General features: G+C 37.7%; 1 protein-coding gene across 1 annotated transcript; it reads left to right on the top strand.

Moving 5' to 3' along the window:
- Positions 1-383: 383 nt before the first annotated feature.
- Positions 384-1,920, top strand: LOC110705333 (epidermis-specific secreted glycoprotein EP1-like). Its single transcript, XM_021883165.1, has one exon. It carries the CDS (start codon positions 393-395, stop codon positions 1,755-1,757), a length of 1,365 nt encoding a protein of 454 aa, XP_021738857.1. The 5' UTR covers positions 384-392; the 3' UTR covers positions 1,758-1,920.
- The last annotated feature ends 12,018 nt before the right edge of the window (positions 1,921-13,938 follow it).

Genomic DNA, 13,938 nt, shown 5'->3' with positions numbered 1-13,938 from the left:
TACTCAGCTTGTTAATTGTTTCTTACCAGGTTAGGCGACTTAACACGTACCATCATGTGCTTCATATAAGTCCTTTACGGCATTAACACTACAACACTTAACATGTCAATTAGGATGTAATTAGTTTATGTCAATTTGATATCATACAGCAGGCAGAAGCTACCTTTTCTTTACTATGTAGTTGGGATATAAATACTTTTTATAGGATGTAATTAGTTTATGTCAATTTGATATCATACAAAAATATCAACTTGGAAATTAATAATTCAAAGTCATGCTGCTATAAAGTGATATATACTTCAATTCCATCTTAGATATCGAATTTAATCTATAAATGGATGTATGTATTAGTACTTGATCGATCACAAGCACGTAAACACAAGCTTATAACCATGTCCGCCTTCATATATTCCCTCGTATTAAGCCTATCTCTTTGCATCCTCATTACACCGTCGATTTGTGATCAAGTTTTCTCAGATTTTTCACCGTCTATGGCTCTTATGCTTAATAGACCTTTTCCGCCTTCAATATTTCTCTATGTCAATCTCGGTGACCATGATGATTACTCGGGTGAATACGATTCCTACTATCGCGTTGTAGGAGTAAATAGTGCACGTTACTCATTACTCTTTTATAAATTCCCCGAAAGTTCTGTTTATACCCTTGGTATAGGCAGTAACTTCCCATCTAAATGGGTTTGGGCTGCAAACCCGAATGACCCCGTTAGTGATGGAGCGGCTATTTACCTAGGGGAAGACGGCAATCTTGTACTAGTCGATGTTGATGACCGTGTTGTTTGGCAAACCAACACGGCCAACAAGGGTGTGGTCGGACTAAAGATGCTTGAGGATGGTAACATGGTATTATACGATGCCAATGACAATTTTATATGGCAAAGTTTTGATTACCCCTCGGATACATTGTTACCCAGCCAGTCTCTTAAGGCCGGGCTAACTACTAAGCTTGTAAGCCGTGCATCAAATACGAGTCATTTGGAAGGGAACTACACCCTAGAGATGAGCCCAAAAAACGTGTCTTTGTACTACAAAAGTCCAAATAGTCCAACACCACTTCCTTACTATCGAATTGATCAAAGTTTTGTACCGACATTTTCCAAGGAATTTAGATATGATGTATTTGTGAAAGATTTTGATAATCCTATTAGTTCCCAAACCATTCAATACACTACCACAAGTTCGCTATCTAGTTCAAGTCAAGAGCTTGTCAAAACATCATACGATAGCAGACTTTCCTTACTTCGACTAGAATATGATGGTAAGCTACGTGTCCATACTTTTGATCCTATGATTATTGGAGTGTGGTACGAAGAGTTCACTCTCTTCAAGGGAGAACCATTGTCGCGTAATCAATTAGGAGCAACTGAATGTCAAATGCCTGAAAAATGTGGTAATTTTGGAATTTGCTACAAAGGCGAGTGTGTTGCTTGTCCTTCCCCTAGAGGGCTCATGAGATGGAGTGAAGATTGCGCGCCACCAACCGTGGGAGGAAATAGTGGTGATGATACAGATGCTAAGTACTACAAGATGCGTGGGATTCGACATTTCAGTTGTATGTACACCGAAGGTGAGGGACCTATGAAACCAAGAAAATGCAAGATTAAGTGTAGCAATGATCCAAAGTGTGTGGGATTTTTCTATGATGTAGATAACTTAAGATGTTGGATTGTTTACGATCTCATGACTTTGACTAGAACAGATAATCCTAATCATTTAGGCTATGTCAAATTGTCTAACTAATAATTTAGTGAGGCCTATGAAGATTACTAATGGAGGGGATCATCAAGAACCTATTATACTTCCTCCGGTAACTATTATTTGCAACATATACTATAAATGGATGCTAACTATTATGTGCAACAAATATTTTCTTTCCTTTTTAAGTTATCATTTCTCTCTATCTCTCTCTTCATCACATGCATCCAACTTTTTCTCTCTTCATTTTACACTCACAAACAAATTAAATTTTGTCTAGGAGTCCGCAAACACCCCCTTGTTGCAAATAATAATTAACGGAGGAAGTATATTTAATGTCCAAAAACTTATCTTGTAGTGTGAAATAAAATAAATAATACTCGTAAAAGTTATACTTTGTAATTTTTTATCAGCGTCGGTTAACAAATACTCCCTCTGTTTCATAATGTTAGTCTCATATAGAATCAATCACATAAAATAAGAAAACAAATATATTTGGAATCTAACATTAAAGTACAACATAATTCATAATTAGTTTACCTTATTTAACTTTTTTTATTTTTTATTAGGAAATCACAACTCATAATTGCATAATTTAAGGTAAAAATTTTCTTAATTAGAGTCACGTCATCAAATCCACAATCAATTAATTCCAAAAAAATCAAGTTATAAATGAAATATATTCAATATTCTTTCAAAAAAAAAGAAATATATTCAATATGGGTATATCTTTTTGAAACGCCCAAAATAGTATATGGGACTAACATTATGAAACGCAGGGAGTATTAAATAATCACTCCTATATCTCATGCATCATCGCTTTTACCTTATTACCTTAATTTCTTGTAATTATGAAATACGTAGTTTTTTTTTTTTTTTTTGACAAAGAGAACATGAAAAACTAAAAACAAAAACAAAGTAAAATTCTACGCCTAGCTGCACCTGCAAGAGAATGAGCTTCACCAACCGAAGACCTGGAAACCTTACGAATATGACAAGAAGAAAAGGAATAAATAACATCCCTAATTTCCTGAATCGTCCAGATCAGCGAAATATCCGACGTAGCAGACTCTTGAATCATCTTAGGAACCGACATACAATCAGTAAGGAGGCAGAGGCTGACAATACCCTGTTGCCGAGCATGTTTAAGACCAAAAAGACATGCCAACAATTCAGAATGAAGAGCAGAACTAGCCATACAAGCTCGAGCTCCACCCCCAATACAACGAGAAGAAGACGGATCCAAAAAACACCAGCCCGTACCAGCACTATAATTCCCTCGATCCCAAGCCCCATCAAAACACATCAGAACATCACATAAAACAGAAGCTTCACCCCTTAACACCTGCCAAGTAGGATAAGACGAGAATCCAGGAGGAATAGCAGGACAACAAGCGGCCATTTCACGAGCCTTACCACTTCTAACACTCCAATCCAATGCAAGATCCAAAATACACTGGGGGGAATAGATTGCTGAACAAAATCGAACATTATTCCTAGTAATCCAGATAGCCCAACACATCCCAAAGAAACGATCCAAAGCAAGCCAATGCTTGGCAGAAGCATAATTAGTAATAATAGAAGTAAACCAAACAGAAAAAAGAACAGGAACCTCAGGCAAAGGAGATGAAGTAGAGGAAAGAGAATTCCACAAACGCCAAGTAAAAGGACATTCCCAAAAAAGATGAACCACAGATTCCGAAGAACCATAACAAAATACGCAAGTAGCATCAATCAGAATACGTAGTATATGTGGTAATTATTTGACATTACGCAAATAGAGGAGTTTTGTTGTTTTTCTTTCATTATATACCCTCATGGCCTCATCCAACTTTGTAATCTCAATATCGACACTAAAGATGTCAATTCAGGTAAATAGGTCGGGTTTGGGTCGGGTAAGAGTGAGTCGGGTCAACTCGGGTCGAGTCAATTCAGATTAATTCCATTACCTATGCGGGTCAGGTTTGGGTTGGGTCATGCTTGAGTCGGGTCACGTCGGTCATACTTCTTATTGGGTTTGGGTCGAGTTTAGGCCGGGTTAATAACATGTTGGATTACATTCGAGTTGGATGAACAATAGGTCGGGTTTAATTCGGGTTTTTACAGGTTAAAACGGGTTAGGGTAATTCTCAGGTTTGAGTCGGGTTCGCTTCAAGTCAATAATTTGCAGGTTAGAATCAGGTCGGGTCATTCTCGAGTTTGAGTCGGGTTTGATTCAAGTCAATAAATTGCAGATTATAATCAGGTCGGGTCAATATCAAGTCAGATCATTCTCGGGTTCAAGTCGGATTCGATTCAAGTCAATAATTTGCGGGTTATAATAAGGTTGGGTTATTTCCAAGTCATGTCATTCTCGGATTCAAGTCGGGTTATGTTTAAGTCAATAATTTGCAGGTTACAATCAGGTCGGGTCATTTCCAAGTCAGGTCATATTCGGGTTCAACTAACTATAAATAGATAATTATCATTTTTATCAAACTAATTACTTCCTTTGACTATAATATATATGGAAATATACTAGGGAATTGTAGTCTATAATTTATGAAGATAATTATCTTCTTTGACCATACAACAAATATATATTATATTTCACTCTTAAATTTGAGGATGATGCTCCTTTCTTTTGCTGGCCTGGACCTACTTGGTCTCCCAAGATAAAATGATTTGATCAACAATAATAGGGTGGTCTAAATTGCATTTAAGGTGATTTGAAATCGGTCAGATCAGGAACAATTTGGGTTGAATTTAGGTCGGGTCAATAACAAGTAATATTAATTTCGAGTAGGGATATTAACATATCGGGTGATTAATTTTTTGGGTAGGGTAAGTAATAAGTATGGTAAAATTCAGGTCGGGTCAATAACAAGTCGGGTTGAATTTGGGTTAGGTCAATAACAAGTCGGGTTGATTTCGGGTCGGGTTTGTAACAGGTTGGGATAAATTCGGGTCGGGTTAGGAACAGGTCGGGTTGAATTCAGGTCAGGTTAGTAAAAATTTGGGTTTTGACGGGTTAAAACGAGTTTGGGTCAATTTCGGTTCAAGTCGGATTCAGTGCAAGTTAATTAAATTGGTCATTGTAAGTCGGTAAATTGGCCGTTTAAAAGTAAATTGAATGGTTCCAGACGCCCAATTGGACTCTCGGAGGTTATAAGGGACCATGGTAAACATTTCGGCAATTTATTTCGGGCAAAAAAATGTCAAAAAATACCAAAATTGAAGGCTAATATCCACGCTTTTTGAGAAATTTTGGAAGTTTCGGGGCCCGATGTCGAAAAGGCTTGAGATTTTAGGAGATACATCTCGGGGTAATATAATGTCGTTTGGAACCATAAATGATCATTATATGTTGTCATAAATGTTCGTGGTAGACTTAAATTAATGAAATCGGTGCAACTTAAAAAACCGGTCAATTGGCTGTTTAAAGGCAAATTGGATGGTTCCACCCACCCAATTGAACTCTCGAAGGGTATTAAGGACCATGGTAAACATTCCGTCAATTTTTATTTCCGGGCATAAAAAAAAGTCAAAAAATTCCAAAATTAAAGGCTAATATCCACGCTTTTTGAGAATTTTTGGAGGTTTCGAGGCCCGATGTCGAAAAGGCTAGAGATTTTAGGAGATACATCTTGGGGTAATATAATGTCGTTTGGAACCATATATGATCATTATATTTTGTCATAAATGTTTGTGGTAGACTTAAATTAATGAAATCAGTGCAAGTTAAAAACCGGTAAATTGGTCGTTTAAAGACAAATTGGATGGTTCCACCCACCCAATTGGACTCTCAGAGGGAATTAGAGACCATGGTAAACATTTCGTCAATTTTTATTTTCGGGCGAAAAAAAGTCAAAAAATTCCAAAATTAAAAGCTAATATCCACGCTTTTTGAGAAATTTTGGAGATTTCTGGGCCCGGTGTCGGAAAAGGCTAGTAATTTAAGGAGATACATCTCGGTGTTATATAATGCCGTTTGGAACCATATATTATCATTATATGTTGTCATAAATGTTTGTGGTAGACTTGAGTTACGGTGCAAGTTAAAAACCGGTAAATTAGTCGTTTAAAGGCAAATTGGATGGTTCCAACCACCCAATTGGACTCTCGAAGGGTATAAAGGACCATGGTAAACATTTCGTCAATTTTTATTTCCAGACGAAAAAAAGTCAAAAAAATTCCAAAATTGAAGACTAATAATATCCACGCTTTTTGAGAAATTTTGGAGGTTTCAGGCACTGGTGTCGAAAAGGCTTGAGATTTTAGGAGATATATCTTAGGGTCAAATAATGTCGTTTGGAAGCATATATGATCATTATATGTTGTCATAAATGTTCGTGGTAGACTTAAATTAATGAAATTAGTGCAAGTTAAAACCGGAAAATTGGTCGTTTAAAGGAAAATTGGATGGTTCCACTCACCCAATTGGACTCTCGGGGAGTATTAGGGACCATGGTAAACATTTCGTCAATTTTTATTTCCGGGCGAAAAAAAAGTCAAAAAATTCCAAAATTAAAGGCTAATATCCACGTTTTTTGAGAAATTTTGGAAGTTTTCGGGGACCAATGTCGAAAAAGGCTTGAGATTTTAGGAGATACATCTCGGGGTCATATAATGTCTTTTGGAACCATATATGATCATTATATGTTGTCATAAATGTTCGTGGTAGACTTAAATTAATGAAATCGGTGCAAGTTAAAAATCAGTCAATTGGCCGTTTAAAGGCATATTGGATGGTTCCACCCACACAATTGGACTCTCGGAGGGTATTAGGGACCATGGTAAACATTTCGTCAATTTTTTTTTTCGGGCGAAAAAAAGTCAAAAAATCCCAAAATTGAAGGCTATATCCACACTTTTTGAGAAATTTTGGATGTTTCGGGGCCCGAAATAAAAAAAAAGGCTTGAGATTTTAGGAGATACATCTCGGTGTTATATAATGTCGTTTGGAACCATATATGATCATTATATGTTGTCATTAATGTTTGTGGTAGACTTGAGTTAATGAAATTGGTGCAAGTTAAAAACCGGTAAATTGGTTGTTTAAAGGAAAATCGGATGGTTCCACCCACCCAATTAGACTCTCGGAGGGTTATAGAGACCATGGTAAACATTTCGTCAGTTTTTATTTCCGTGCGAAAAAAGTCAAAAAAATTCAAAAATTGAAGGCTAATATCCACGCTTTTTGAGAAATTTTGGATGTTTTGGGGCCCAGTGTCAAAAAGGCTTGAGATTTTAGGAGATACATCTCGGTGTTATATAATGTCGTTTGGAACCATATATGATCATTATATGTTGTCATAAATGTTTGTGGTATGCTTGAGTTAATGAAATCGGTGCAAGTTAAAAACCGATAAATTGGTCGTTTAAAGGCAAATTGGATGGTTCTACCCACCCAATTGGACTCTCGGAGGGTATTAGGGACCATGGTAAACATTTCGTCAATTTTTTTTCCGGGCGAAAAAAAAGTCAAAAAATTCCAAAATTGAAGGCTAATATCCCATCCATGCTTTTTGAGAAATTTCGGGGCCCGGTGTCGAAAAGGCTTGAGATTTTAAGAGATACATCTCGGTGTTATATAATGTCGTTTAGAACCATATATGATCATTATATGTTGTCATAATGTTCGTGGTAGGCTTGAGTTAATAAAATCGGTGCAAGTTAAAAACGGGTAAATTGGCCGTTTAAAGGCAAATTGGATGGTTCCACCCACCAAATTGGACTCTCGGAGGGTATTAGGGACCATGGTAAACATTTCGTCAATTTTTTTTTTGGGCGAAAAAAAGTCAAAAAATTCCAAAATTGAAGGCTAATATCCATGCTAGCTTTTTGAGAAATTTTGGATGTTTCGGGGCCCGGTGTCGAAAAGGCTTGAGATTTTAGGAGATACATCTCGGTGTTATATAATGCCGTTTGGAACCATATATGATAATATAATGTCATTTGGAACCATATTTGACAACTCTAATCGACACCATCATGCCAGCATTTCTACTAGAGTCATCGAGTGTAAGAGTTGCTAAATTTGTCAACGCTTTTTGAAGTTGACCTAAATTTACTATTAGTTGTTACGTTGTACACATATATAAATGTACAATAATACTACAATTAGTGTGAATCATGTAACGATATTTAATTTAGTTGCCCTTAAATGATAGCCATCAAGTAGAACTGGTGAAAGGGTGGCATACTCATTCTCACGTTATGAAAAGATCGTCGATTCGAATAATTTTTAGGACTTTTATAAGTCTTATATTAGTATATATAGTTGTCTAATATAGGATAAGAATTAGTGAAAAGTCGTCTACCAAAAAAATGCATGACATATAGATAATGGATTGTCTCACCTAGTACAGAGCAGAAATCAGTGAATTAAATATAAAGAAAATAGATATATTATATTGTAGAAAATGGGAAGCAAGTAACGCTGTTTAATTAGTTGCAATAAAATAAAATAGCTCTATTTGTAATCATATATTACCCTCTCAATCATAAAATAGGGTTCGTTAAAAATGAAGTGTTTACTCAATTTAATCAATGCTCTCTATCTGGTAGTCTTAGCTTTCACAGATGATGTACGTATTGAAGCTCGATTACTCGAAAGCCCGTCTTGTGTGTGGTTAGCCATTCCGTGTGACCGCTTTTAAAAAAATATAAATAGATAACAAAGTAACCCTATAATACTAACCAAGTAACCCTTGTAATGACCGGGTAACCCCTATAATAATAACTGAGTAACTCCTATTATACTAACGAAGTAACCTTTATTACACTAACGAAGTAATTCTTATAATGACTGATCAGACAGTGTGGCTAGCCACATATAATACTTTGTGTTATGTTTATGGTGGGTGATTGGTTGTAATTAACATAAGATATACTTGGTATATAACAGAATGTAATTAGTTATCATGTAAGAGTAGTGGAAATAATTTTCAAGTTCTGATTTGATTTCTTAAGTTTATTTTGGTATATGCCGTATTAGTTCTTGAATTATATTCTTGCGTTGGGTTTGTATTAAATGTATGATTGATCAATGATGAGGTTATATTTGATTATTTGAAAATAGTCATATTAGGTTTTAATCATTTAATGAATAGTTTATTAATATATTTTTTTTTAATTTACTAATATGAAAATGTAGGTATTTATGATCAAATATAGATAACATAAAATTAAGGGTTAATGGTATATGAGGGAGCCCAGGTGAGATTAACATTTTAGTTTATAAGGCTATTTAGAACAACTTATAAGCATTGAATAAAGTTCCTAAAATAATAAATTTTTACATGTGGCTGATCACACCGTGTGACTGGGGTTATTTAATTTGGGGTTAGTCGGTCGGTCAAGGGTTACTCTCACACAAAAAAACGCACTAACCAACTTAGTAACCCCATAATAAGTAATCCTTGATCGATTGAGTAACCCTTAAACAAGTAACCCTGATCACACGGTGTGGCCAGCTATATAGAAAAAAGCACTGATTGGTTGAATTCACACTAATCAATGGATTACTGCCTTTACTGGTGCAAGCTAAGACACCATGCCAGTAGATGTTGACTCCCCCAAAAAAAATGGCCAAGCGTGACTTCGAAACATGAAACCACCACGTTAGATAGAGTAATATCTCCTTTGGAAGCAGTAATCTAGTTGTTGATCCCAACAAGTGTATTATGAACTCTATATATATCCCAAGTATATTATTGATCGATCGATCGATCTTTAATGAGCTTATTAATTATTTCTTACCGGGCTAGGCAACTTAACACGTATGACGTACCACACCGGGTCTATTTCAGTCTTTACCTCAATCCATATAAGTCCTTTACGACATTAACACTACAAACACTTAACATGCCTATTTGGGAATCGAAATTTACATTAATCAGTCATAACTGTTGGTAAAATAACTGTTGAAATCAATAACAAACAATAAAGGATTAGAACTTTCCTAGATTGAAGATCCCAAACTTACAGTCGCGCCGTGGAACAATAATCCACTGCCTTAGAAGCGAAATACGCCACCACCGGTACAAGTTTCCTAGTGACGCACGCCCTCAAAGTTTAACGCAACTCTCTCCGTAATCCGTGCACTCGAACTCGAAGAGTGGAATTGCTCAAGAACTGTTCAGATCTCAAAAGGTAGGTTTGTGTTTTCGGCTAGAAAAGTGAATAATGTCACGAAAAGGTAAGACTCGTATTTATATGAGTCCTAGAAAAGGAAACACGTAATCAAACCGACCTAGGAAAAAAGGCGGGCCCGATCGGGCGAGATGCCGCCCGATCGGGCGCGAGATCAGGTTTTTCCAGACGTAGTGTCGCGCCCGGTCGGGTGGACACCGCCCGGTCGGGCGATCTGAAATCCCCATTCTGGGCGAGCCATCGGGCGAAGCCGCCCGATCGGGCTCGTCAAAACTTGAGTCCGCCGCCCGGTCGGGCGAAGCCCGCCCGATCGGGCGCAAGAGTTCCCGATTTTTCCTTGACCACCTTCGCCCGATCGGGCGAGAGCCGCCCGATCGGGCGCGAGTCATCCGATTGCATTACTATTTCCAACAATCCCCCACTAATGCGAGCGGATCTTCAACATGAAATCTCAACAGTAAATGAAAGTCTTAGTACTTAAATGCTAGTATCCAAAAGTTTGAACTAACACATTAGTGCACAAGGTTTTCAAAACTTCCCTAGAGAGTATCCTAAGATTTGAACTCCTAGGAGCGAGGAAGGGACCTTGAATGCACATACCTTGACTTTAGAGCTTAAGAAACTCCTCCAATCTTGGCCAACACTTGGGCTCTCATGAGTACTTCAGGAAAACAATACTTCAGTCTTCCCTTGAGAGAGGCCACCTCTCGTACTCACGTAGGTGTTCATCCTATGTGTTACTCACACACGTTCCCAGCAAATTCAAAGGTATTTCCTTGCAGGCTTAAACTTGTTAAAGCACCTTGAAAACCTAAGAAATCCATGCAGTGGAACTAGAACATTAAGAACATAAGTTCAACCCTTCAACTTTCGGTGTCATTATCTATCCTGTTTTAAGAGCCACTGGGACAAAGGACTTAACTCTTTAAGAACCTCCACCTATCCCTGCTCAGAAAACAACTGGACTAATGACATTAAGAGATAAACTCATCCTAACAGAATCAACTTACCACTCTTATAGAGTAATAGAGTCAAACACATGATACACATATAACAAATCCACATGATTCATTGCAATGAAACAAAGTAACCAAAACAGGTTCTTGATTTATTATAACCCAATGTATCATGTCACATAGCTAGAATAGCTACCATTTCAAGTCATTACAACAAAGGTCCTATACCCATACCAGCTGATGACTCCACCACTAGTCTACGACTCAAACCCTTAGTAAAAGGGTCTGCCAGGTTTTTCTCTGTTCGAACATAGTCCAACGAAATAACCCCATTCACAATAAACTGCCTTACAGACTCGTGTCTGACTCTTATGTGCCTTTTCTTACCGTTGTAAACGCTATTTTTAGCAACACATATAGCGGCTTGTGAATCACAATGCATAGAAACAGGTGGTGACGGCTTCCCCCACAAAGGAATATCAATAAGAAAATTTCTCAACCAATCTGCCTCTTGTGTAGCAAGATCCAATGCGATGAACTCGGCTTCCATAGTTGATCTAGCTATACACGTCTGCTTACCAGACTTCCATTAAACTGCACCCCCACTAAGGGTAAACACATAGCCACTTTTAGAGCTTGTATCATCACTATCCGTTACCCAATTTGCATCACAATACCCTTCAAGAACCAAAGAATGACCAACAAAATTCAATCCCCAAGACATGGTTCCACATAGATATCTGAGCACACGCCTCAAAGCAACCCAATGTTGCTCACTAGGACAATGAGTATAGCGACTAAGTCTACTAACAGCAAAGGCAATATCAGGGCGAGTGCAATTCATCAAAAACATCAGACTACCAGGCACCTTAGCATATTCAGTTTGAGACACACCGTCCCCCACATTTTTCACCAAAGTTCCAGAAGGATCAAAAGGAGTTCTCAATGGAGGCAAATCAAAACAATTAAAGTTCTTCAGAATTTTCTCCACATAATGAGACTGAGACAGAAAATACCCTTTCTTGGTTTTAGTAACTTTAACACCAAGGATCACATCTACCTCTCCCAAATCCTTCATCTCGAACTTTGAATTTAAATATTTCTTAGTTTCATTTATGACACACATGTTTGTGCCAAACAGGAGCATGTCGTCAACATACAAGCATAATATCACACATTGCGCACCAAACATCTTAGAGTACACACATGCATCACTACCATTGACAACAAAACCAAAACTAAGAAAAGTTTTATGAAATTTTTCATACCATTGCTTCGGAGCTTGTTTCAAACCATATAAGGATTTCTTTAGTCTGCACACCTTATTCTCCATCCCAGGAACTACAAAACCCGGAGGTTGCTCCATGTAGATCTCCTCCTCCAAATCGCCATTCAGAAAAGCTGTCTTAACATCCATCTGATGCACAATCAAATTGTAAGATGAAGCTAAAGCAAACAAAACACGAATAGTGGCAATTTTAGTCACCGAAGAATAAGTATAAAAATAATCAAGACCAAATTTTTGAGTGAATCCTCTTATCACCAATCTAGCCTTGAACCTTTCCACGGTGCCGTCGGTTCTCATCTTTCTCTTGAAAATCCACTTGCACCCAATAGCTCTACTCCCTTTTGGCAGGTCCACAAGCTCCCAGGTACCATTTGACATGATCGAGTCAAGCTCACTGTTTACAGCTTCCTTCCAGAAGGTTGCATCTACTGAACTCATAGCTTCTTCAAACGATTTCGGATCTTCATCCACAACCTGAAGACACAACATGATCTCATCTAGATCATCTTCGAACTCACCTAGATTTCCGCACTCTTCTATAAAGGCTGTTAGGAAATCAGGTCCAAAGCTTGTCTCCACTCTTTGCCTTTTACTTCTCCTAGGTTGAATCTCACTTTCAGTCCTAGGGGAAGCAACTTCTGGCCCTGCAGATGAAGGAACTGAAGAAACATCGTAAGTAACTAAATTTTTCTTCAAAGGAAATACCTGTTCAAAAAACTCTGCATCACGAGATTCAGATATAGAGCGATCTTCCAGACTCATAAACCTGTATGCGGCACTATTCTCAGCGTAGCCAATGAATACTGTATCATAGGTCCTAGAACCTATAGTTGAGCGCTTGAACGATGGATAGCCCACCTTAGCTAGACACCCCCATACTTTCATGTGATTCAAGTTTGGAGCATAACCCTTCCATATTTCATATGGAGTCTTGTCTAACTTCTTGTGAGTTACTCTATTCTGTACATAATTAGCTGATAGTACCGCTTCACCCCACAAATTGTCTGGCAACCCGGAACTTAGGAGCAATGCATTCATCATTTCCTTCAAGGTCCTATTTTTCCTCTCTGCCACACCATTTTGCTGCGGAGTGTACGGGGCCGAAACTTCATGAATTATTCCCTCACTTTCACATAAGTCCTTGAGGAAGTCGGAGCCATACTCTCCACCCCTATCTGAGCGAACTCTTTTTATTTTCCGCTCCAACTGATTTTCTACCTCTGCCTTATACACAAGAAACTTGGACTCAGCTTCATCCTTCGTCCTCAGAAGATACACCCTGCTATATCTAGAACAATCATCAACAAAGGTGATATAGTAGTGTTTCCCGCCTCTACTTTCCAAGTTCTTAAAGTCTGCTAAATCTGAATGAATTAGCTCAAGTGGTGTGGTCTCTCTCTCCGTGACAGATTTATAGGGTTTCTTCACGAATTTAGACTCCGCACACACTTCACATTTTTCAAATCCATCTAATGACATATTTGGGAGCAAATTTAAACTTTTCATTTGTTTCAATTTTGTTGCACCAACATGACCCAATCTACTATGCCATAATTCAAAGGACTCAACAATATAAGCAGAAGTAGAAATCTTATTCATTGAAGGAACAATTACAATCTCAAGAACAAATAGGCCCCCACTAAGGTAACCCTTTCCAACATACTCCCCATTACGGGTTAACACAAGTTTATTAGCATCAAAAACTAACTTAACTCCTACTTTGTTCAACAAAGCACTAGAAATTAAATTTCTACGAAGAGAAGGAACATACAGCGCATTGTGAAGAGCCAAGGTCTTCCCTGAAGTCAGCTTCAGAACCACTTTGCCCTTTCCAAGTACCTCAGAG

Source organism: Chenopodium quinoa, unplaced genomic scaffold, assembly GCF_001683475.1.
Source record: "Chenopodium quinoa cultivar QQ74 unplaced genomic scaffold, ASM168347v1, whole genome shotgun sequence".
NCBI lineage: Eukaryota > Viridiplantae > Streptophyta > Magnoliopsida > Caryophyllales > Amaranthaceae > Chenopodium > Chenopodium quinoa.
This window is presented reverse-complemented; position numbering and strand designations above follow the sequence as displayed.

Excerpts from the sequence above, each read along its gene's own strand:
- LOC110705333 (XM_021883165.1), top strand. The coding sequence starts at position 393 with ATGTCCGCCTTCATATATTCCCTCGTATTAAGCCTATCTCTTTGCATC.